Source organism: Wolffia australiana, chromosome 15 (assembly GCF_029677425.1).
Source record: "Wolffia australiana isolate 7733 chromosome 15, ASM2967742v1".
Taxonomy (NCBI): domain Eukaryota; kingdom Viridiplantae; phylum Streptophyta; class Magnoliopsida; order Alismatales; family Araceae; genus Wolffia; species Wolffia australiana.
In genome coordinates, this window is record NC_135849.1 from 12,993,250 (window position 1) to 13,020,397 (window position 27,148).

The 27,148-nt window shown below is 37.7% G+C and overlaps 1 protein-coding gene across 1 annotated transcript; it reads left to right on the plus strand.

Moving 5' to 3' along the window:
* Nucleotides 1–17,539: 17,539 nt before the first annotated feature.
* Nucleotides 17,540–20,030, plus strand: NINJA (Putative interactor of JAZ). Its single transcript, XM_078587712.1, has 3 exons — nucleotides 17,540–17,758; nucleotides 18,641–19,297; nucleotides 19,417–20,030. The coding sequence occupies exons 2-3, from the start codon at nucleotides 18,664–18,666 to the stop codon at nucleotides 19,749–19,751; spliced, it is 969 nt and encodes a 322-aa protein (XP_078443838.1). The 5' UTR covers nucleotides 17,540–17,758; nucleotides 18,641–18,663; the 3' UTR covers nucleotides 19,752–20,030.
* The last annotated feature ends 7,118 nt before the right edge of the window (nucleotides 20,031–27,148 follow it).

Consider the following 27,148-nt stretch of genomic DNA (forward strand, 5'->3'; position numbering starts at 1 on the left):
AAATTAACCATTTGATGTGAGAGAAGTTAAATAGACTTGGTCATATTACTTAACCGAAAACTGACTAAAGAGATTCATGATAGTTAAGCTCCAAAATTATCTTACATCCATATTTAATCATGAGATGAGGATATTTCTATGTTTTAACTAGGAATTGATACAAAATATGGGAATCTAATCGTGGATGCAACTACTAACTCATGATTATCAGTGTATTAACACATCTCAGGAGGATGGAGTACATATTGGGGATGGCCAGATCCCTTCACTTTGAATAAAAAATATCAAATACATTATAGGAAGGTATATGATGAAAGTTGCACATCATATGCCCCATTATTCATATAATATTGAGACCTACATAATTTGGCTAACTACTGAATTGACGTCAAATATTTGGATTTCTTATCTTTGTGGATGTCGAATCAAGGGAGCTTGACCCAAAGGGCAGTGAAGTGTGTACTTGTAGCATAATGTCCCACTTATAAGCATAATTGGTGCTTCCACTTAGATAACATGAGGTTTTACGTTACTTCCAGTCAAACCTTTATTGAGCATAATGTGTATATGATCATCTGTATGCCTCCTTTGAGGCTCACTTTGGACAAGTGGTAAGAAGATTTTAGATCCTACATTTCTGAGGCTGTCTTCATAAGTTTATCCAGTCCAACCTCATCTGGTAGTGGTTAACCCAATTCCTAGTCTAAGTGAACAAGGACAGTTAACAGGTACTTAGGAACAATTAGGGGTAATATAAGAGTGAGAAGATACATATTAGAAGTCTATTGCTTTTCACAAGGACATGATGTTATACATAAGTAGGTCACAATACCAACTAATCCAGTTTGTGTTATATGACAAATTTAGTACCCAATATAAATTATTATTTAGTTATTTAAAAACCTTTTTACCCATAAATCAAAATAGGTAACATAAAGATCTCTCACGTTCATTGACCTCAAGGAAATTGAAAAAACTATGTAATAATCTTCTTATATTTCCTCCAGATCAACCAATCTGACTCACTTTTATCCCAATATGAGAAATCTCTACGTACAAAAATCCAATAAATCTGTTGCACTAGACCGCAAAAATTATGAGACAGAAAACAAGGATCTCCTAGAAAGAGTGGGAATATGAGTTTATATAGAATATCACTTATGTTCTCAAACCATAAATCTTTTTAAAAGAAACTACGTGGTATACATATGTTGAATTAATCCCATTTCATCTAGATTAAGATAGTTTATTTACTGAAATCGTGAATCTGGATAAAAAATTAAGAAGATAGTATGGAGAATCACATGGGGTTAGGCTCATCAACCAATAAATTCAATAATGAATTGGGGTTAGGTTCATCACCATGCCCACATTGCCATTGCCTAGTTCACCATTGTCCACTTAGTCATCATCCATTGTCCCCTCATGTTGATGTTACCTCGTGCCACTATCACCTTTCTTCTCACCCTCTACACCATGGCTCATCATGCTATGCTCCTATGCCTTGTTTACCATTTAGATTTCAGGGTCCTTCCTTGAACCCTACAAGGGGGCAGCTTCCCTGTTGATCCCCAAAAATCTGACCACACACTTTGATCCGCACCCCACCCTGTCAAAGTGCAAGTCATCCACTTCTGCCACCGAACGCTTCTCCGATTCTCCACATCATCCTATCTCGCCACGCCAATGCCAAATTTCCCCTCTTCCCCATCTGATAATCCACATTATTTCATCCAGTATTTCCCATGTGTTTTTCTCTGCCATCAGAATTAGTAGAATAGGTGAACGGAATAGGTTCGCATGTTCTCGTGGTCAACTATTCGAGATTTTGGATTTGGAGGTTTTGCTTTCACTGCAATGGTTCTTAGACACTTGTTCAGCCCTCGATCGAGGAAAGGGACTGCACCATCATTGTCTTCTCCATATTTAAATGTTTGAATTGACCATGTTGATTTGCGGTCTGTTTTATCCACCCTTAGTTGACCTTTAGTTGCTCCCACAAGAGTCAATCCTTATCAGCTTGGAACACCATGTTTTGATTGTATCTTTCTCTTTTTTCAATACATTTTATGGAAGGAAATTAATTATTTGGTCAAGACTATATCGTAATTCATACTAATTTTGAGGATAAATTTCAGTACTTGGTGGTATAAATGGCAAGTCTTAGAATTAGGAAAATGAAGCTCAACCCGAATATCTGTACATGGAGAAGTGAAAACGAGGAAATGATATGATCTAATAAGTAATAAAAAGTAATAATAAGATTCATTATGATTTGATAGAAAGACTTAATGTTAATATTGATAAGGAAATTTTCAATCCGCTTCCTAAAATCTATTTTTTATCTGCTTAATGTCATTGAACTTGTTCAGAGTTGACCAAAACTATATCAGACTAAAAAATTAAGTATATTCTTGAAAATATATATTTATACCGTACAAAAATATTTTTACTTCGTGGTTCAATTCTTACAGTTTGAGACTTTAAAATTTTGAGGAAGTCTGAAAGAATGTCTCATGTAAGTTCATAGTTTTTCGGGAACACATATACCTGTTAAAGATCCAGAAAACATGTGGCAAAGGATATGACTTATTTAATGAGTTTTAGTTTAATTTTAAGTAATCAACTATGAAATGATTTTTTTATGCGTACGTTAATTTAAAAATGATAAAAAATTAGATTCAGAGTTGGATTGTTATTCTAGTTATAAAAACAGATGCATACTTTGGAGGAAAAGTTGTGTATAAACAAGATGAATTGGTTGACCTAATGGAAAGAGTTAACAAATATTTATATTTACTATGTGGGACTTATCCTAAATGATATAAGCATGTGGCCATGAGAAAGAATTTCAAAATTTTAGGAGTTTAAAACTCAAATTGATATGGAATGAATAAACAGATAAATTAGGAAGTTGAAGAAAACTAATCAATTTTTTACATATAGAAGAAATTTTCAATGATTAAATGTAAAATTTGTAGGTTACAAATTTTCCTTTCTCTATTTGTTTTACTAAACGCCATATTGATGGAGAATTCCAAGAAATTGTGGATGGTAATTTCATGAATATGATGTGTTATCTATACCGACTAGCAGCAGATTGCTAATAAATACATGAACAATAAATCCACCCTCATGTACGGTTGCTGGCCATACAATGTCCTCACGCATGTGTGAATTATGATGAGATCTTCATATGAACCTTTAAGAATGTGCTCTAAATACACTTTTCAAAGGATACTTGAGAGCGACATCAAAGTATCCATATAGAATAACATAGTCTAATCCCACTTATATGATGAGTATGGCCGATCCCACAGCCATTAGTGCGGAGAAACAAAAAGAGAGATAGTGGGTGGTCTTTAGCATAAAGAATTCTCTCAATTGATCCCTATAGATAGTTGAACGGTATAGTATTGATGAATGATTATATTTAAAATATGATGCATGATTTTATAATCTTAGACTTACAAATAGTCTTAGCTTGGGTTCGTCAACAAGCTCATGTTGAGCAATCAAGATAAGAATTTTTTGCTATTGGTAAAAGCTGAGAGAGCTCAAGTTACATATGCAGCAATATCCTTGGCCAAAATAATGGAATATGAGAGAAGAGTTCTTTGATGTTTTTCGAGCACATCAGCACTAACTTCAATGACCAATTAGGGTTTGATAATTTATGATATCATAAGATATCCTTTGAGCGTTAAATGCACGAGGGACTATATTTATATATTAACCATTGATATAAAAGGTTTCATGAGTAAGTGCACTACAATGTATCTTCTAGAGCACATGGTGTAGCTTGTCACCCCTCGAGCTGGCGACCCGACCTATCAATTATCTCAAATGGATCATTCATTGCTTAATATATATTGGTCTATACAATTAACTTTTTAAGGCCAGTGAGGGTTATTGCGTCATTAGAGTCATTAAAAAGACTCATACAAGAACTTACAGGGTCATATTCAAATGGTATTTTGACGTCAGAAGATATACTTAAAATTTAGGAGTTTCCGATAAAATATTCTGGTTAATTTTAAATACATGAATGCCTTTAAAAGAATTCTGCCATGGAAAAAAATTTCAAATGGCCACCCATCTCCTTTTTTCCCTTGACTCCTCTCCACCCTCGATGTGACTGGAACAGCATCACAACAATGGTGGAGTCATGATGGGAATTGCTAGGATGGAGTAAATTCAATGCATCGTCAATCACATTAATATGTTTACATGATGGATACATAAACACCTCAACATGCCTCCCTCAAGGAACTGAGAAATGGCAGGTCGGATCATTCCAAGGTGATTTTATCATCTGTTCTGAAAGGTCCATTAAGATTATGTTCTCAGTCTTCCACTGCATGAGTCATCCTAGAATCCAAAATTTATGATGATGAAATATAGAGTCATCATCATGGAGAAAAAAGGTTAAATAACCATAACTAAAAGGCCAACAACCCCTTAGTTCTCTAAAATTTTAAACATAGAAATCTCCCATTCAAAATAGTAAGATGGTGCATCCTTCAAAGACAAATCTATGATTGTAGACTAAACCATCAAAAAATCTCATCATTTATTGAGTATGTGAAAGAATCGTGCATTCCTTGTAGAAAAAAGCAAACAGTAGAATTATATGAGAAATTTGCTATACTAATATAAATATGATTATTAAGATGAGTAAATATTCAGGTAAAGACATTCTATTTTTTATCTTAATTATATTCAGGCATAATTGTTAACATTATGTCTAACACCATACATTATAGGTTTGCTTTTTGTTACAATTGTATGAAGCATCTACTAGAACCAAATGTGTCAAGGTGGAGAATCTGTTTTTCAAGGGAGGGATTTTTATGTTTCAGATGACCTTATTATGAGAAATATGAAGATAACCACAACTATAATTCATACAGCAAAAATGTTTGGCAAGACTGCATGAATTGAAAAAACTATCACTGATTCATAGAAAGGGATAGTGGAATTGAAGTCAGGGTATGAGAAAAATAAAAGTCAAGTTTTAAAATAAAATGATATATCCTAATGATAACTATGAAGAATTTTTGTGTGTTGCGCTTGAGCAGAGAATGAGGAGTGAGAATAAAATTTTATTTAAATCTATAACGTAGATCAGGAAGTTGAATCATCTAAACCTCCATAATCAACTAACAATTTGATTTAAGCCCTACTCTATTTACTGAAGTGTGGCCGCTTTGGTTCTAAATAAAACTTTCCTCTTATATCATATATAAATTATAAAAAATAGCATGATCCTAGGATTGTTTTACGATACACAAAATATCTAGAAGACAGGCTCTTAACATGTTTTGTCACTATCTATAATAGGAAAATAAAATAAAATTTTATTTTCATATGTTATAAGCATTAAAGAAATAGATTATGAAATTTATCGAAGCATATGTGATCTATTGTATGTTCAGTAACTATTGGGTTACTTCAATTTGAGTCTTGCCTAAAACTTTTGGTCTAACCATTTATAAGAACAATAGGTAATAATAAGTAAGAAATAGAATTTAGATCTATCTAAAGATATGTATAGGTTATAAGATTCTAAATCTAGTTTAAATAAAGAACATGATGGGGACATCTAGCACCGAAGACCGGTCTCAGCTACAGTATGGAGCGTGGGCTGAAGGAGAGACCCAGACTTTACATATGCGGCCTAGTCAATGGGCCCCCAAAGGTTGGCGCTATCTTCATCGTGCTTTTATGTCCCTTTTTGTCTTTGTGTGACGGGCCTACATATTTGGGTCCATGTATTCATGTATTCATGTATTCATGCTTGAGTATTTGGTTCCATGTGTGGGCCTTTCCCTGCTAGGGGGGGCCTTAGGATTCTTCATCTTGGGCATGTTCTCTTTTCTAAGGGGGAAAGGCCCATTGTTACCCCTATGTAAGGGGAGGTGGGGGTACCCCTCATTCAGAAAAAAAGAGAAGAAAAGAAGAAAAAATGCTCTCCGACTTTGAGTTTGAAAAAAAAACCTAACTTGGTCATCGACGCCGCCGCCACCACTGTCGTTACCATTATCACCACTACCGTCTACCATTGCCATCCACTGCCACTGTTGCCTCTGCTGTCGTCCACCATCTCTGCTGTCACCGCCATCTTCTGCTGCTGCCGCCACCCGCCGCAATCACAGCTTGCCCTGCCGCCCGGTCGCCCCTACAGCTGTATCCAGGCCATCCGCTGTAGCCGCAGCTCATCCGGCCGCCTGCCACAACCACAGCCCGCCCGACCGCTACTGCACCTTCCGCTGCGAAGTCCACCGCAATGCTCGCCGCGCCTGCAATTGCCTCTGCACCCGCCCTATGCGCCACCCTCTCATGCTGCCTCCATGTCATCGTGCTTCCTCTGCACTGTCGCACTAGCTCCTCGCTGCCTCACCACTCCCAACACACCGTCTCTGTGTCACCTCATCGTCGCGTGCGTGTGCCGTCTCAGGTAGTTGCCACGCCCAACATGTTGTGTTGCCACCACCTGTGCACCTCCGTGCCGCAATCGCTGCGGTCGTTAGAATGCCGCACACTCCAGTTGTGCAGTCTTCACCATGGCACGCGTATGCCTATGCACCTCATGCATCATCGCCGCCTGCTCCATCACCATCCACGTCATCGGCAGGTCGCACGCTGTCCCTCGTTGTCATTGCTGTAGATGACCATGTCACACACAGTCTGGTACGCTCACGTTTCTCCCTGATTACACATTCCATTATTTCTTTCAGTACCTCCAAAGCGTATCTCCACCGCCGGGGTTAGGTTAGAAGTAGATAGGATCCATGTTTCGAAGAATAGGATTTCTATTGGTATGTACTTGGTTGGACCCATTGAGGACGTGCGCACTAGCTGTAGAAGTCTTGCTCACGCCGTCGGTCTTCAGCCCGACATCGGGTTCATTGGGATCCTAGTGGCATACCCAGGAGCCTCTTGTAGTGATTTATTGGTCGCCAATGTCTTTCGACGACGGGTTTATACTTCTTGTTGACTTTTTTGCACTCGCACATGCATCCTCATCCACTTGCATTACATTCGATTGATTGACGCTGGAATGGACGATCGATCGCGTCCTCTCGTTCCGCATCAGGACATCAACTTCTATAGATCAGATCTTTAAAATTACTTTTGGAAAAAAGCTATTTTCATCTAATTGATGTTTGATCAACGTATAATTAAATTAATAGCCACCTTGATGATCTAGATAAACATGAATAACAGTTTTATTCTTTATAATAATGTATTTTGAATTTTTTAAAAATACCATCAAAAGATGCATGAATTGTATCTTATGTCAATCAGTGGATGACAGTTTAGAAATTATCAAGTATGATAATTTTAAATGATACTTGTGTTCATATCATCATTTGATTCATGCCTAGAAAACCTAGTATAGTTATTAAAAAAGTTCAACAAAAATAATCTAAAACAAAGTTGAGATTTTTGCTTTAATGGTTTAGAAGGGAATGAATAGTGCTCAGATATAAATAAGTCTAATTTAGAGTTTTATTGGCCATTCGGCTACTATATACCTATGAAATAATATTTTAAAAAATAATCTTAATACTTAAAGCTAACCATAGAGTAAGAAGTCAAATAATGGGGATGACATTCTTTGAATATGAAATTTAAGATTCTGTAAGAGATGGAAAGATATGGCCAGTAGAAGGAATTCAAAGGGATACTATTTGGATAAGTGAGTAATGGTCTGTCAGAAATGTAATCATTATTAAAATAGTATCTGACAGGTGAGGGAGAGAGTTCTAAGTGTAGAGTTTGTGAATAAAACTATTGCGAAGATTGGTATATAATATGATTATTGTGTGTATGTTTGTGGTGTGGTAAGGATCTATCTAGTGATCTTCATTATCAGTTTATTATAATTAAGGGTTTTAAAGTTTTCCCAACCCTGGCAGTTTTCCTTTGTATCAATCAACTAAGAGTCAATATTTCAAGGGAAACTCAGTCAAAGTTCGCTTGAAGATCTTGTGACCTCACGAGTGCCTTTCTCCTTCAGCCAGTCGCTTCTTGGGGGGAGGCTCAAAGGTGAGGAAAGCAGAGTAATATTTGTGAAGATTTTTTTTTGTCTGGCGATATCATTACTGATGGATGATCAAATTTTACCAACAATAAATTTATAGCCTTTATTGAAGAATTATTGAGTTCAGAACTGAGTCGAAACGCAATTTCATTTCCCAAAGAATCAAAAGATATATCAACAACATTCTTCAAAAATTTGTAGACTTGATAAAATATTCATCCAAGGAACTACATGAGGAAATAAGGGTATACATAACCCCACATAGACAACCCTCAGATCTATCACCATATATTAAGTTTTATTCAAGCACGTGCCTACTTGTATAAACAGAAAATTGAGCGTACTGGACACTTAGAAAATATATGGTACTCCAAAAATGTTGGGACGCTGAAAGATATGTTGATGAAAGATGCAAAGTTGCATTGTGTGAAGAATTGACTAGAGGCATTTGAGTTTCTAAAAGGATCGTGATGAGTGGGGCAGTCATTTTGCTTCCTAACTTTTGCAAGTGGTTGAGAAGCATAAATTTATCATTACATACAAGTATTAAAGTGGTATTTTAAATGACAACTCATCATGGAATTGTGAGATTATGCTTATCTTTACAATGAAATACCGCATATACATAAATTACGCATTTTACTCACATCAAGTGTCATTTTATGCATTTTGTGTATTTATTTAGGAATACTAACCCCGATTGACTTCTCTGAAGTCAATTGGTTTATCTCCCGTATTTTGGATGAGTATTTGGATGCAAAAGAATAAGAAATCGATCAAAGTCTGGCAGCAATGATGATGACAAAGAGGACCAGACATGCAATCTTTTTTGTCGCAGACCCAAATCAGGTTTGCAAGTGTTTAAAGGATCATCGATCGCTATTTAGAATGATCCATGCATCTCGAAAGTCAAACTAGTTGATTCCCTATCAATAGGGAATTGAGCTGAGATCCAAGTCTACTTCGTGCGTATATTGGGTTCAATCTGATTAAAAATGCTATTTGCCTTCATGATTTTACATATCTGAGGTTTAGAAATATAGAGGACTGATTTCTTGTGGAGAAAATTTGGAGTAAAATGGACTTGAAATGAGAGAGTTCTGAGGATTTGAGTTTTCAGGGGTTTTTATAAAATTTTCCATATTTTTTCTACCAAAAATTAAATGAACCGATGGTATGTGGAATTATCCAATGTATAATAGAGTGCTCTGCAAAGTTTTGAAGGTACATGGCATTATCCAATGGATAATTGAGTGCTCCGCAAAGCATCTAAGGTACATGGCATTATCCAATGAATAATAGAGTACACCACAAAATATCCACGGTACATGCTATTATCCAAGTCACATCTAATGGAACATTTGATCAAATAACCTAAAATACTCCAACTTGAAATGTTAATAACTTTTGATCTGCAGATCTGATTGGGATGAAATTTTAATGGCAGCTTCCCTATAACATTCTATTTAATTTGATACAGTATTATCTTCATTTTGAGCTTAAAATATTTTATGCATTTTCAAAATGACTCTAACCCTAAGTAGCAAAAGGCTTTTGCTCCTCTCTTAGCAGAAGGATACCAGAAGGAAAAGGAGAGGTACAAGGCGCATTCCCACCATTGTTTGATGCTTGGGAGTGTCATGGAAGGAAGATTCCAGCAAGGAACGCAGCAGTAGGGAGTCTAGCATTACCTGGCCTAGGACATGCATGTGATGATGGGGTTTGTGTGAAGATTCAGATCCTTCTCAGGATTGTTGTCTCTCCCATTCTCACATTAGATGTTGTTTGCTTCTATTTTAGTTTGATTCAATCATCTCATTACGAAAACATCCAACGATCACTCTCATATCTCTTCTCCCATCGTTTCTCTTGGACTCTCATTTCTATCACCAAACTCGCGTCAAAAAACCTTCAAACACCACTTACGTAGTTATATCATACTTCTATCTCCATATTCCCTTTCATCCTCTCATCTTTCGACAATTTCTCTATCTTTTATCTGAATTCACATTCCCACAATCATAAATATTATTCTCTCATCAGCTAGAAATCATTTAATCTTATCACTTAGGCTCCCTGAGGAATGACCATTGCTTACACACTGTTCTTGGGAATATAAATGTATTACATGACACTCAAATTACAAAAATGATGTAATTAAAACAACAAAAATTTGAACTGATCAGTGTTATGAGGTACACATTGACACTTCCGTCTTTAATTCATGGTCGCTATAGTCAGGGGCCGTATAATGGTAAACTGATAGCATGACTAAGGGGAGAATATTTAGATTGCAGTTAGGTTTCTAACCACAAATCTCACAGGTTACTAAACAAATTTCATTGATGTTAGTTTATTTCCTACAAGTGTCAGCACAGTGTGAGCATATTAAACTAATGACATAGATAAATCCCCCACGCCCTCCACTTTCCTCATAAAAAGGTGCACTAATTTGAAATATTGTGGTTCACATTTCATTTGTAATTATTTCCTAGAGTGAATAATCTAATATAAATCGACTGTTCAGAAATTAAAAAAAAGGAAATAAATCAAATTTAAACTAATAATAATACTACCTATTAGTTAATTATTAATATAACCACCATGTTAAAAGGATGCTACGAAGGTTTGGATAATCATAATTGGGTAAAATTTTGGAACATTCTAAGGGTCAGAGTGAATTATTTTAGTTTTAAAATGAACTGGGGATTCGCCTTCCTCAATTTGCTCGTGATTTTATCTTATTTTCTTACTAGTAAACTAATTTTCCTCGTAGTACAACATTAAATGAAAATAGTTCTAGTACAGCCCAAAATAGTATTCGACGTAGGGTTATATTCGACAAGTGTATTTGACACGATCTCGCTCATGTGTTCTTTAGTGAAAGTGTCAACCCAAATCAACAAGATACCCATTTGACCAATGCAGTTTTTGCTTGTTGATATATTCACACTATGTGAGACAAAGTGGACATCGGCAAGATTTAGTCTCAAATTCATCTCAATTTTGAATATTAACACCTAATTCTTGAATTACAGAATCTAGATTACAGCGAAAATAGCGACCGAGCTTCTTTCCAACCAGTCATCGCTAAATTAATAATTCTGGTTAGATATTAGTATCAGAAGATCAGAGGTAGCAATCCACCCTTGCCTTCTCACCTCGATTACGCCCAATCGATGAGACTATAAGATGACTCTGCGAACAAAACACTCTTCAAGACGATTAAAAATCGCGATTGAAGAAACCAAACCAAAGATTCAAAGATCACGACATCACATATGCAGCGATACCGATGAAAGAAAAACTAAAACCGGTGAACACCATCAGCTCAGCTAACCGCACAGGAATTGAAATCTCACCGGCGTAGTAAAAACGCCATCGAAGAGTACTCATTCCAGGTTTTCATCATCGAAGATTTATAAAAAAGTCGGGCGGAAGAACATTCCTGTGATAATATTTCGCACAAAAATCGAGAAAACGGAGAGGAAGCCAAAAGGCAAGGTAGAATAGCTCGGAATTGAGAATTTCTCGGCAAGGCATGAACATTGAACACGCTATTCCGACGAGCGAACCTCAAAAATCTTCATCGCCATCTACAAGAAAATAAAAAGGTGGAGAACACCGAAGAAACAATACTTCGATTTCTTCATAGGGAAGTATATATATAAGGAGCCCTAGCTTTGGGGAAAATTATAAAATAACCTTGGAAAATATCATAATTACATCTGGTCCCTGTGGAGTGGCCCCAACTGGACATTGCTCTGACTTCAGAACGGGAACGGAATGAAGCTTTTGTGCCTTCCGTTCTGCGCCCGTCCCGTTACGTGACGTCATCGGGTGCCGTTCTCTACTCGTCCCGTTGGGTTCCGGTTTGAAATAGAACAAAATGAAAGAAAAAGATTTATCACTCATGAAAAAAGATTTACAAATTTTGCACTCAGGATAAGAAGTATAGATAATAAGAATAAGAGAAGAAGCATAAAAAATGTAGAAAAAGGGGGAAGAGAAAAAGAAGAAGAAATTAATGAAGTTACGAAGAAGAAAATAGGACGATATGCAATAAAAAGCCAAACAATAAAAGAAGAGGAAAATATGGAATAAAGGGAAGAGAATAAGAAGAATAAATAGGAAGATATGGAGGAAAAGAATAAAAAATGGAAGGAAAAGCCATAAGATTAGAGATATAGAAAATAAGAATGATAGAAAAAGTGTAAAAGAGGAAGAAAACCAGGAAGAGTAGACTGAAATAGGATGAAAGGAGGGACAAAAGGAGGAAGAGAAGAAGAAAATAAAAGGGAGAAAATGTGGAACACGAGGAAAAAAAGAGGATGAAAAGAAGAAGATGATATATTAAAGAAGTAAAAAAAGGAGGAAGAAATGAAGAACAAGATAGGAAGGAAAAACAAAGAAATTACAAAAATATAAGAGACAATGAAATGCTGAAGAATAAATACAGAATAAGATTATATGGGAAAAAATTAAAAAAGATGATGGTTAGCAACGGTAACTGACACCCTAGGACTCAAGAGATGTGCTTGACAAAGATGGCAAGCTCTTAGAAGGATTCTTTAATGTGATGGAGATATAGTTCAGGGATGCAGACGGGACAATTTTTTCATCCCCGGACGAAAAACTCATCCCGTCCGAGGATATGGACAAATTTGCGGACAAAAATTCATCCCGGAAACCACCGGACGGGATGGTTTTCGTCACGTGGGAGAAAAAAACCATCTATGTGGAGATCTCAGACGATGGACGGACGGATGTGGGCAAAAAACCGCAGGATTCACATCCGATGGTTGAGATCTCGCCACGTGGCCTTTTTATGACAATTTGCATCAAGGTCCCTGTATTTTTTCGCGCGTGCAGACTGACGCCACTCAGTTTAATTGTACATATGTCCATTTGTATTCTCTCTCATCCATATTTCCCTTAAAAACTTAGAAAAATCAATATTAATATATTAAAAAAATAAAATGGGTTTTTTTCATCCGGGACAAATTTTGGGACAAAAATTCCTCCTGGGAGGATTGGACGGGACAAAAAACCGTCCCCGTATGGTTGGACGGGATAGTTTTTAATCGTTGGACGAAAAACTGTAAAACCATCCCGTACTTCGTCCCTGAACTTACTCTGGACGTCGGATGGAACGAAATTCATCCCGTCTCGTCCATCGTCCACGTCCAGGACGATCCTGAACTATAGATGGAGAAAGTGTGATGAGATAAATATGTTTTTGGAAACTCCATGTAGTAGATGGAAAGCGATGGTTGTTCTTTCTTCATCCCATTGCCATCATCAACCTATTCATTTTATGGGGCTGATAAAGACCACTCAACTGACAGGGTGACGGTGCAGGCCTCAACTTCCAAGACAACAACATTTATCACCAAAAAAGGTGACACCACCTTCCACACACACTACATCATCATTGTGTCTTCTCATGGTGGGGCGCCTGTACTGACATCAACTCAATACGAATGAGATTTGAATCCCTCCAATTCCTTTAGATGAATCGGGGAGATCCAACCCTATAAATATGTGTACACAAAAACAAGTTTTCAGTTTGACTATCTGTTCTCATCTCTAATGTCTGATCTTCCTAGCAGAGTAGTCTCAGACTTGTGTGATACTTTTCTTCTATCAAGGGCACTCTCCGATCCAATACATTTTTTGTTGCTATTATCAACTTTTTAAATTCCTTTTCTGAATAGATCTCTCTAGACAGTAAGGTGCAGGAAAGATCTTGGAGAGGCCAAATTGGTAGTTTTTAATCAGTGTTAGAAAAATACTGTCCCCCCAAGTTGCGTGGCACATCTAGGGGCATCTGAAAAAAGGAAACAAATAAGAAAAGAAGAAAAAATAATAATCCATGTTAGCAATAGGTTTTTGTACTTATAACATTTTTTCATAAACTTCCCAACTGCTTCTCACATAGGACTGTTTGAAGAGGCGCGGTTGCTCCGCTAGGTGTGAGATGTCTGTTTTCAAAAAATACACCACCCCATACATCACACCAAAATTTACCCTTATCATGAAATTGATCACATTTACTCATGAATCACATAAATTAAAGCATACAAATATCTATAGAAACCCAACTGAAAGCTTAATACAATAGGATTTTATTTATCAGTATTACCTCATGCGATGGGTGGTGACCCCATACAGATGAAGTGGCAATGACATGACATGACATCATGTAAAATGTACAGAGTGTGACATATTTTTCTAAAATTAGGGACAGGATATGAGACAAGAGGCGTGAAGAACTACATGTCACACTCTATCCCGTCACCACTCATCATCCATCTTGTATGTCTCATATGGAACATGCTGAACCCTATGCTAGTGAGGATAAGTGGATAATAATTTGGTCTCTTCACTCATTTTGAAGGAAGACAGAACCAGAAAAATCTTCAATGAATGGGCAACCACGAAGGTTCCATCACTTGCCATCTGTACCATTCCATTTTCTGATGTTCGTCCCTGAGTTTTGTAGTTACATGACGAGAGCCAATGGTGGTGATGAAAATTTCATCATTGTCGATTTCTGTATGAACCAGTGAATGCTGAGAATGACTTGTTTATTCAACATCAGATAGGAATTGAAGTCATTGCCCATCCATCATGCGCAGATGTCATCACCCTATGACTTTGACAATGACAACAATGAAGATAATCTCCACCAACGCCACATATGTCATTGACGAACGACATAGGTAGCTTCTTCAATGAATATGACAATAAAACTGATAATAGAGGGTCATAAGTGGATGATGACAAACCACCATTACCACCATTATCGTTGGATGATGAGTCTATCATGAGCATTCCTCAATGGTGTTTTAAAATGTGGTGTTTGCATTCACAATACCATGTCAATTTGGATAATAAAATCCGGTGCATGGCCAGCGGTCATGTCAAGTGGTGGGCAATGGCTGCAATCCCTATATATTGGTATTTTAGCAAATGTCTTACACCATGACAGATATTGGAAGGATGTGAACAGTGGTGGATGACAACACTGGAAATCAGAATATGATATATGTACTTAGACCCAATATCTGATCATGAATGTCAACATCTGGATATGATATTCGAATATCGAGAGATAAAATGTTTTGTCTAAAGAGAAAAAAGTTGAATACAATGTTTGGTGTGAGCTCCATATTGGATTTAGAATTATGTATCATATGAATCTCCACTTGGACTGCATTAGGCATTGATTCACATAAACTTTGAGAGTTAGACAAATAGACTTTTGTCTCTGGGCGGACCAAATGGTTCCCCATAGTGTATGAACGTGGAAGTGTTGCATAGATTGTAAAAGGACAATGCATAAGTTAACCATGTAAAAATGCTTCATTACTAAGAAAATGAAATAATGAAGATAAACAAAGCATAAAAATAGTTAGGTCCCAATTTGATGTTTCCCATTATACTAAAAAAATAGACCAAATATCGTATTATAGTAAGAACTTCGAGATATTATTATGTACTCGTATGAAAGTATTGTAGTCACTGATTGTATTTAATCTCAAACTTTTTTATTTTTTTTTACTCATACAAAACACTAATTAAAATATATATTAAGTTGTACATCGAAAAGCCAGAAATCTGACATTAACACCCAAATCCCCAGACGAAGCCAGATGCAAATATCAGTACTATAGCAACTGGTATTGTCATCAGATGTCTAGATATTGGTAAAGGATGATAAAGTGAATGACACATCCCAAACAAGACACCATGGATTTGACATGACAGATGAAGATGGTGACTGACAAAACTGTGATACATAGTTTGTCACATCTCCGGTCCAATCACACACCACTTGGTTTTGAGAAAACCCGTCACGCTTCGGTCTCATGGGTCCTCACGTCCCAGCCTTGTCCCATCATGGAATGCCATCTACATAACACAAGATGAGATATAAAGAGATAGAGAAAGATTGAGATACGTCTGTAAAAAAATTTCTCTCCATCTGTCATGTCTCTCCATCTCATTCTACTTTGTTCAGGTCTTCCTATGTGGTTCACCATTAACAATCTGTCACCACCATTGTCCAGCTAGGGAACGGCAAGCGTCATCCGTCACGTCATACATCACCATGACGGAAACATGACGGATGATGTAACGGTGATGGTGACGGTTTTAGGGGTACGTGACAGTGACTGTGACGGATGACAATGGGGGAGTGACGGTGATGTGATGCTCAAGACGTGTGACATGATGGAACAGCCGTCACGGATGACGGCCGTTCCGTTATTTCTAAATACAGTTAAAAAAGTATTTTTTAACATTCATAATTGCATCCAATCGCCAGAAAAGTCCCTTATATTTATCTATCTATATCTCCCTATATATCAAAATATATTTATATTGATAACTAAAAATCAATCTGTACATATATCGATCGACATGCCGAATAGTATGCATTCTGTCCATCATTTGTCTATCTTTCAATTTACCACGCTATCCCTCTATCGTAAAATGAAGCCACACCAGAGACTGATATAAATTTCCACGGAGAACCTTCGTAAAAAAAGAACAAGCACGACTTCAAGAAATTCAGAACAGTGTTAAGAAATCCACGTCACCGGTGACGGTGACACTGACACAGTCATGTGGACGTGACGGAATGCCCAATAGAGGGACGAGTGACAGAACATGATGGTTTTTTTGTATTTGCTGGGACACGTTACATGACAGTGATGTGACAAAACTTTTGTCACGTCACTGTCCGTCACGTTCCGTCATCCATTCCATCACGTCCAGGCGTCATGTCCTGGACGTGCCGTTCCCTACATCCAGCCATCCTGTCATGTCACCATTGAAGACCCTCCCCGACTGTCACTACATCTACTACCAACATTTAGTTTTGTCATCCGTCACCGTCAGAACCTTAAAAAACATATCTGTGACTGTCATGCATCTTTCACCGTGACAGATGAATTTTGTCGTTCCCAAACTGATATCTCACTTCCCCCTTTAGAAACTAACTCAGCGTCTGTCCTGATTATAGTTCTGGATTGTCTGAGACATGGACGATGGGTGGACAGGACGTCCTCCCAAAGTCCGGAATCAGTGTAGCGAAGCGGACGTGACGGTTTTTTCGTCAAAGACCTCCGCATGGGAATATTTTTTCGTCCTGTCCGGACAATAACTGTTCTGCCCGGAGGACTTGGGAGGAATTTCTGTCCCAGTTTTCTTCCAACCTTGCGGACGGGACGATTTTTTTCGTCCTGGAACGCAAAAACCATCTCGTCCGCGTCCCTGCATTAGTATAGTTCAGGATCGTCCGGGATGTGGACAATGGGGGACGGGACGAAGATCGTTGCGTCCGACGTCTGGAATCAGTGCAGGTACGGGGACGGCATATAGATGGGCAAGTCCTAGAGTGACGACTCCGAGCATCAGCAAACACTCTGGCACCATTGTCGAGGCCTTTCTAAGCCCATTAACAGCTAGAGAGGAAAGCCCATTTCTCCTATAGTTCATGGCTTCGCGGTGCTCGTCTGGCTGACCCTTCAATTCAAGGACTCCGTTTCTTCAGCCAAACCTTCGACATCTGATCTGAATCAGAACCCTAGGCATAATCGATCCCATCGACGGTTGATCCAGAAGATTGGGTTCCAGAATTTTAGGGTTCTACCACAGAAGATGGAGAGATAGCCGGGGTTGCTTCATCTCAATTTTCTGGTACTTTGGGCCTTGACTTTTGCATTCTGATTTTATGGTGAATTACCTGAGGACAGATAATAGCTTTATTCGTGAGTGTCTCCGGTATCTTTCCGTTGAGAAGCGGCATCTGATCCCGGGTTTCGTGAGGCTTTCAATTTAATTTTTGGGAATTAATATCGCTTTCTGTTTTTCGAATCTGACTTTACTGTGGTCTTTCAAATATATAGTCGAATCCGTTATGGGTTCAAGAGCAAATTTAGGTTAGATTTTCATGAATGCGGCATACATGGGTGGGGGGCTAAATTTTGATTCAATCATCTGAAGTCATTCGTATGTACTTATTCCTTTGCTCTCTTCAAAATTTAACTATGCTCCTATGAAATTGCTTCCGAAAGGATTGTGTTTATTCCCAGGTTCTTTTAATTTGTTTCTCCTATTTCTGTACGCCTTGAGTAATTTTGTTTCACTATCGAATCTACAGCACTTAATGTCCCCAATTTTGTAATTTGAAAACTTTGAATGGATTACGTTACTCTGTTTAAGAAACTATTTGTTTCCTTATCCATATTGATGACGGTTTTCCGCATAATCAGTCGCATATTCCGTGAGTATTCAAAATAATCATTGTAGAGATAAAAGATCAGGAGACAGTGTACTAATCGTGTAGAAGCTGACTCACAAAAGGCAGGAATTCATTGCTGACAAGCAATTTCATCTAGAAGAAAGCGGTTTTTTTCTCAACATCTTGATTAGTTTGTGTGCTGTATGCTATAAGAAAACATTTTATTTTTATCTATCAAGTGACAATTTCTTCTTTGCGTTGCAATTTTTTACAGATTCATTAATTTGGTCTTATTTCTCTGTTTCTTCTAACTTGAGTGAACACTTACTCATGAGCAGAGCAATGGAACAGACTAACTGAGATGGAAGACGAAAACGGCATTGAGCTAAGCCTCGGTCTCTCCTGTGGGGGTTCATCTAGCAGATCAAAAGTCAAAGATTCTCCCGTTGTCCCAATCACAGTCGAAGGAAGCAGGGCCAGAGAAATAAGACTTGAACCCTCACTTCGGCCCTTCATTCCTTTGTCAGCGGTGAACCCAGAAACACATTCCCAGCAACAAGTCAGCAATCTCTTTGGGGAGAAATCAGGCCTCCACAAACGAAAGTCATCTGCCGAGCATGCGAGTCCCCAGAAGAAGCTGGACAGAGCCTATGTGCCGCTCACTAAAGAAGACAACTCCTCCGGTGATCTCGATGACGGGGCGGAATCAGAGACAGAAGGATCGAGCTCCTGGATGGGCCCTCAGGTTGACCGCAACTCTAGTGGAGTCACCATTGACCATGGAAAGTCAACCCTTGGGTCAAACCCCTGCTCTTTTCAGCCATTAGTGTTCCAAGCTTCATCCAGTATGAGGCAGCTGGCTCCGCCTTTCAGGAGCAGTAACCAGGCCTTTGGTTACTCCCCAGTCCAACTCCCAACATTGGAAACACCTTCTTCCTGGATCTTTGGGTCCCATCAGTCTCCGCACTCAGAAAACAGCTCAAGGAGTTCTCCAGGTAACTGGTTTCATCAAAATTATTGTCATTTTTTCAGTGTCATTTGTTTGTTTACTCCATGAACTTCATAGTACAGTTGCCTGAAGAATGTGCTTTCGATATTGTTGTTGAATCTGAAGCTGGAGTGGTTGAAGCTGGGGATGAGCCAGAGAGGGAAGAGCGGCAGCAAGCAGGGTTGATGGGCCTGGAGAGGTGGTCCATCAAACCGGGGATAGGGGCTAACATGCTGTTCGGGGGTAGTGGAACGCGCCCAGATCTGCCATGGGTCTCAACCACAGGTCCCACTGGCTGGACCATTTCTGGGGTCACTTACAAGTACAGCTCAAGCCAGGTGAGAATCGTCTGCGCCTGCCACGGCACCCACCATACACCCGAGGAGTTCATTCAGCATGCCTCTGGCCATCCACAGGAGAACCACAGTAGCAGCAACAATAACTCGGTGGCTCCAGGCTGAGAGATGATCCCATGGTGTTTGTCAACCTAATATTCGTGATACGTCCTCTAATTTTCATGCTTGTCCTCCAGCTGATTTCTGTTGTTCCTTTATAAATAAGTCCATATTTGTGTGTAGGGTTCACCATTTTGGATGGGGGATCTGTCGGTTGGTCCTCCATTAGGTGGACCCATTGGTCTGTTCAGATCTGGTCCGAGGGTCAAACTGTACCAAGACCAGATTTCCGGTCAAAGGTTGAGAGATGATTTTAATCCGAGCATCAGTCCGGTTTTGAAGAAATTCCTTTTTACTGACTGGCATGATCATTGCTTTGCTCGTGAAAGTTTTCCATGAAGGTCATGTTATTTACTTGTTTCACTCTTGTCAAATCCATGCCAGTAAGAGAAAAAAACAAAATAATTTTAACATGGGGGCATTATCACTTTCTTCACCCTATACATTGTTTTATATGCGCTATGAATAGCATGAAACGAACCCTGAAGTTTAAAATTGTCTTTATCGGAATTGATACAAAGTGGCCTTAATTTTATTGGTCTTAAGTGTCCTAACAATAAAGCCCATGGAGAGATAATCACATGAATAACTAGATATACCAATGACTCCAGCATTGCCATATATTTTCCCCTCTCCTTATTCTCGTACTAACACACCAAAGATATCTAACACAATTTTCGACATCCCAATTCATATACAACCAGTTTTAGATGTTTCAAATAATCCCTAACATATGAAAAATTTAAGGTTTTTCATATTGGATGCATCATGTTTGTTGTGTAGATGCCAACACTGCAACCTACTTATGGGACACATTCTGCTTATGTCCATCCACGAGGACCTCTTTTCCTTCTATTGCACCTGTCTCTAGCTCTGCTTTTTGGATACGCTAGTTCTGGTTAATGAAACAAAAGTCCGTTTCGAAGCCAAACTTAAATAAAATTTAATGGCTAACTCCACACACGGCAGTGGACCAGAGAGAGTAAAACCCCTCGACTTAACGGGCATTGCAACTCCGGAAACATGCCTATATTCATTCATGTAATCCGTAAATTCTTCCAATTAATCATTTGGATAAAAGGAGGTATTTACTTTAGGTAAATGAAAACAAGGGTAGGGTAAATGTCCACCATCCTGAAGTACACTTTTTTTCCAGAAATGGATGCCCCTTGAAATGCATTGCCTCTAGATCATCCTTCAACCTATACTGAATTTCATCCATAATTGTTTGCTTGTTCTCTGATGAGGCTGCCGCAAGAAAATTTAATTCCTCAAGGTTGAGAGAGTTTCCACAAGATTGGCATGCCCAGACTTTTCATTCTCATCAAAGTTCTAATCTGCCAATATTTATTGTCATTTATCCTAATTTCATTTTTTATTCATGAAAATCAATAAATGCAGGTGCATATTGTCTCAATAGAGAAAGTATTTCCTCAGACAACCTGAAATAAGTGCATCATTTACAATTTTTTCTCTAATATAGAATATTTCCACTTTTTGTTGGTCAATATCCTACTTTCATTTCTGTTAAGTCCACATTTAGAGTTATTTTTATAATATTTAATTCAGAATTCAAAAATCATTTCATAAAAGTCAAATTACTTAGTCTATAAAATATAGGGCAAGGGAAAGATTCTTTTCACAATGACGCAGAAAATTTAGTTTTATCTTTATTCCATGCACTTTTAAAGAAGATGGTCTAAATCGAGAAATATATATTTTTTCAACACTTTTATAGAATTTTATAGATGATATTTGTGATCTTATAAGAGTTATTATATTTTTAATATTTGATGTTATTTATAATATTTTATAAAATATTATATTGAATTAAAGCAGAAAAAATACATTTTCTATCTATATGTAGTGGTTGGTGGTGTGAGATCGAACATGTGGATCATTAGGCGTGCAAGATGTGTACACTCCCAATAGTGGGTATGCACTCTATGGGTTCCCAGCTTGATGTGTGAGCAACATGCACACATGTGGCTTCCTGGTGGTGGCGTTCAGCACACATTGTGTTGCAAGTCAATGGTGGCCACTTGGAGGGCAACGGCAGAGGAGAGGGGTTTCACGCTACTAATGAACAAATGTTTTGTAATTTTTAGAGAGATAATTGAGGGACATAAATTTGATTCTTTAAAATATAAAATGATGGAAGCTTGGTAGTTGATAAAGGAGTTAAAATGATGGATTCAAAATATAAAATGAGTGGAAAATGGGTGAAATATATGGAAATAGATGGATCTAGATTCTTAGAATGTTGATGACAGTGTCTTGAGCTCTCTATGTCTCACCCTCATGTTATATCCTTAAACATTGCCGTGATCACACATTTTCACCTCCACGCCATTTAACCAGGATATGCCAGAATGACTTCTCCTTTTGAACAGCTTTGGCTAAAGCATGTCCAGAATGAGGATGGGGAGGATGATACTTTTTAGACATATAGCATGATTACAGAAATTCCCTCTGGATATTTTTTGGCTGAGCACTGCTTCATTTAAATTTTGTGGAACCTTTTACGAGGGAAACTGAGGGCTTAGGGGATGGATCTAGATTGTCAATTAAATACGGTCGTACTATTTTGATAATCATAGGATATAGAATAAAATTTATGAATTTATTTAATAAAATATTATGTTCATGATTTATATGCCTAGAAGAATATAATTCAACCTAAATATCAGCCCATTAGTCATCCTATCAATGTACCATCGCCTCCTAATTAAGGTATCCATGAATTAATGTGAAAATTATGAATGTGTACCTCATAACACTTGTGAAACTTAGGAAGCAAAACTGCTGGCTCACTCATCGTAACCTTTTTAAGATACTCAAATGCCGTTAGTGAGTTCTCCACCAATGTGATGTAACACAATGAGCGTCGGGATCGGGCAGCTCGTGTGATAACACAGGACAGGCATTTGATAGATGAATTGACCAGTTGATGCGACGTATAGAGAAAGTCAATAAGAAAGACATGGAAATTTCTGATTAGATCGACAATTGACTAAAGATTCAGGAGTGGACCATTCATGGTCAGACTCCCAATGACCCACTCGGACCAACTAGACGTCCTACGAGGTTAGTGGACAATGAGAAGTCCAAAGATGTCCACGACCTTTTCTGCCAGGGACCTTAGACATTTTCACAAGAAGTCCCTACCTCTCGTCAAGTAGGTGGCTAATCTTAATAATCGTCGATAAAACCGGCAATGAAGGAAGTAGCGGAAGACAACACTAGAATAAGTAATAATACTGCTAAAAGTAAGGGAAATAGTAGAACCTGGTGGGGTCGCTGACCCAAAGTATTCTTGGTGGCGAGGCAGAGAGGTGATTGCCCAGAACGGAGCTGGGACGATGGCGAGCAGGAGACCGGAGTGCTTCTTGCAGGTCATGTGCTCTTGGAGGGAGAGTTTTCTTGAATCTTCTCCAAGGAGCTCTATGAAAGCTACAAGAACTCCAAGAGAGGGAGTTTTCTTGAATCTGATCCAAAAAGCTCCAAGATAGGGCATTTTCTTGAATCTGCTCTAAGAATCTCCAAGAAATCTCCAAGAGAAGGCCTTTTCTTGAATCTGCTCCAAGAATCTCCAAGAAAACTCCAAGAAAGCTTCAAGAGAGAGCCTTTTCTTGAATCTTCTCCAAGAAAGGTCCAAGAACGGCGTTCTTGGATGGTCGTCCACACAAGAAAAGGATTCTTGGGAAACGAGGCAGACAACGGCTGCCTGGGATGACAGTGCGGCGTGGGCATGTAGGGATGGTAGTAGAGAGCATGCTTCTTGCAGGTCGGTGATTGGGGCGAGGCAACTTTCTTGAAATTTCTCTAAGAAGGCGTGGCAAAAATGATGCTAAGGGGAGAAGAAGTCGGCGAAGAGAAGTTCTTCCATGGAGTGATCTCCACATGGTGAATCTGTCGACGTGCGGACGAAGCTCTCACAATCTCTATCTAGAAAACGGTAAAGATAAACTCCCAAAGGGAGAAGGCAGGAACCCAATTGAAGAAGACTTTTTCAATTTTCAATTAAACTCCAAGAGGCTTCGTTGGGCATGCCTCCCTTTATATAGAGTAGGGAGAATGCCCAAGTGGGCCGAAAGAGGGGAAACTGTCTCGTGACGAGAGATTTCCCCTTAAATGTACATCAAAACAAATAACACGAAAAACAACAACGTACAAGGCCCAAAAATACAAGAAAATAAATCAACGCTCACGACCGTTGCTAGGCCGAGTACTCGAAATCGGGGACGTGGGCATCGGCTTGGGCTGCACGGTGAGGTTGTTGGCATTGCATGGTTTGGCTAGTGAGATGGTCCCCCATCAAAATGTGACTTTGCATCTTTCTTGATAGATCTTTCAATGTCACAACATGTTAGCAGTACCATACATGTTCTGATTGTCCACTACACTCAATGTTCTATTTATACAAGTAGGTGTATGCTTTGCTAAAAACTTAATATATGGTGATAGATCTAAGGGAAGTTCAGATGTGGTTATGTATACCCTTAATTCCTTATGTAATCCCTTAGATCAATATTTTATATCACATCTACAAATATTTTGAAGAATCTTGTTGATAAATCTATTGGATAATTCAAACTTTCGATTCTTTGTTGGATGAAATTGGGTTTTGATTTAGTGCTGGACTCAATAGTTCTTCAAAAAATGCTCTAAATTTATTGTTGGCAAAATTGATCTTCAATCAGTAATGATAGCTCTAGAAAAACTGAATCCCCAAAAATATTACTCCCCTCTCCTCACCTTTGAAGTTTCCCCCAAGTAGTTGTTGGCTAAAGGAGAAAGGCACTCTGATGGAGGACCATCTGACAGAGTAAGTCAAGACTCATCATCAACTGCATCACGGACCCTGAGCCGACGTGAAGAACCTGAGTTTTCACTATCAGGTTTGACGACATCCGAGTTTTTGCATTTTTGCATCATTTTGGTCATTTTGGTATTATGGAGGACCATCCGAGTTTTCACATCATTTTGGTCTTATCTCTTTCGTTCCTTGATCACTCTAGAGGCCCCTCCCCATCATATCGGGCCTCCTCTGACATTTTTGTGTCTTTTATTTTTTTGCTTTGTTTTTGTCCTTAGGGGAGAGGCCTTGGTGGACCCCTCCCCTAAGGTGGCCCATTAGGGCAACCACACCCTCTCCTCCTATATAAGGGAAAGGGTGGTGAACATTGTGTTTAGAGACTTTTGAATGGAGAAAGGAATTTTACTAGTCGTTCAAGGATCTCCACCGCTTCCCCTCCCCCCTGAGGAGGAGTTTAGTTTTCTTCGTGTTGCACCTAGGTCACCATTGGCTTGAAGAAACACCAAAGCACTGCCTACCACCCCGAGTTTGGATGCCACCGGCTGTCATCTACCGTTCCTCTTGACCGCCAAAAAGCTTGCTGTCTCCGTCAATGTTGCTGGATGATTCAGTTACCAGGTGATAGACCATCATGGGCGACGTCTTGATCGCGATAACCTCTGCCGTCTGGAAGTTGCTACGCTCGATGAACGTGCCTCGAAGACCAGCCTCGCCCTTTCCGACGTCAACGGATCCCAATGGTGCAACTCAAAATTAAATATTTAAAAATAATTTTAAAAATATTTTGCATGTATATATATATATATTAATAAAACTCTTAAGTGAACTTATCAATATACGAGCACTCTTCCTTCATGAACCATTAAATAACATTTTCTTATCTTAGTATTAGATTATTTTTGGTACACATTTATAATAGATATAGGTTTTTTAGGCATGAATCGAATGATGATAAAAGTACAAGTTTGATTTAAAAATATCATAATTGAAAATGACTAAATTGTCACCAACTGATTTATATAAGATACAATTCATGCATCTTTTGATGGTGTTTTCAAAATCCAAGTACATTATTTTAAAGAATAGTATTATTAGGCATGGTTTAATCTTGATCACCAAGGTGGCTATTAATTTAATTTTATGATGATAGAACATCAAATAGACAAAAATAAATCTTTTCTAAAAGTGATTTCAAGTATTTGATCAATAGAATTTAATGTTCTTTACTTAAACTAGACTTAGATTCTTATAACCCATACATAATCTATAGGGAAAGTGAAAACTCTCTCTCAGTTATTATTACTAATAGTTTTTATAACTGGTTAGCTTATAAATTTTAGGCTGGACTCAAATTGAAGTAACCCAATATTTATCAAACATAGGATAAATAACATAAGTTTTAAGGGATTTCAGAATTTATTTCTTTAACACTTATAACATATGAATATTAAATTTTATTTTATCTTCCCGTCTGACTGTCAAAACATATATTATAAGGTATCGACTTTATGTATTTAGAGACTATCTTGTAGATATTTTTGATATCCTATGACATTTTTAGGATCATGATAATTTTTATTATTTATATGTAATGATATAATAAGATACGTTTGTTTAGAACCAAAGAGGCCACACTCAGTAAATACAATTGGAGCTTAAATTAATTGTTTTGTTGATTATGGAAGTTTAGGTAATTCAATTGCCTGATCTACATTATTTATTTGAATACAATTTTATTCTAACTATGAATACAATTGTTTTCATAGTTATCATTAGGATATAATTTTCACATCTATTTTCTTATACCCTGACTTCAGTTCTACTATCCTTTTCTACGAATCAGTGATAGTTTTTTTAATGGGTATGGTCTAACCCAAAAGTTTAGGTGTATGAATTAGCTTTATGGTTAAATTCATATTTGTCATAATAAGTTCTTCTAACACATAAAGGTCTACCCTTTGGGTATCAGATCCTCCAATCTAATAGATTTGGTTCTAGTTGATCCTTCATACAATTTCAAATAACCACGCAAACTTATAATGTATTGCTTTAGACATAATGTTAAAAGTTATGCCTGAATCTAATAAAGATAAAAAATAGTATGCCTTGCATTTCACATTTAATAAAATTTTATCTGAATCTATTATCATCTTATTAACTATATTCCTAGTAGCATAACAAATTTCTCATATAATTCAAGTCTCTGCTTTCTACTAAAAGGCATACAAATTTACTGATATACTCAATAAAAATTATATTTTTTGATAGTTTGTTCTACAAGCTTATATTTTTCTTGAAGGATGCACCGTCTTACTATTTTGAATTGACGGTTTAAATGTTTAAAAAATTTTAGTGAACAAAGACTAAGGGGTCGTTGGTATTCTGGTTATGGATATTTGAATATTTTTCCTCCACAATAATGACTCTATTTTTCATTCTTATGATTTTTCAATTCCAGGACCTTGATTGAGACACACCTTAATGATTCATACAGTGTAAGGTTGAGAACATAATCTTAATGGACCTTTCATAACTAATGATAAAATCACCTTGTATCAGATCAGTTCTGCTATTTCTCAGTACC

What these genes read in the sequence shown, in the direction of transcription:
- NINJA (XM_078587712.1), top strand. Translation starts at nt 18,664, where the DNA reads ATGGAAGACGAAAACGGCATTGAGCTAAGCCTCGGTCTCTCCTGTGGG. An exon ending in CAGCTCAAGGAGTTCTCCAG is followed by an intron (nt 19,298 to 19,416) that starts GTAACTGGTTTC and finishes TTGAATCTGAAG; the next exon opens with CTGGAGTGGTTGAAGCTGGG.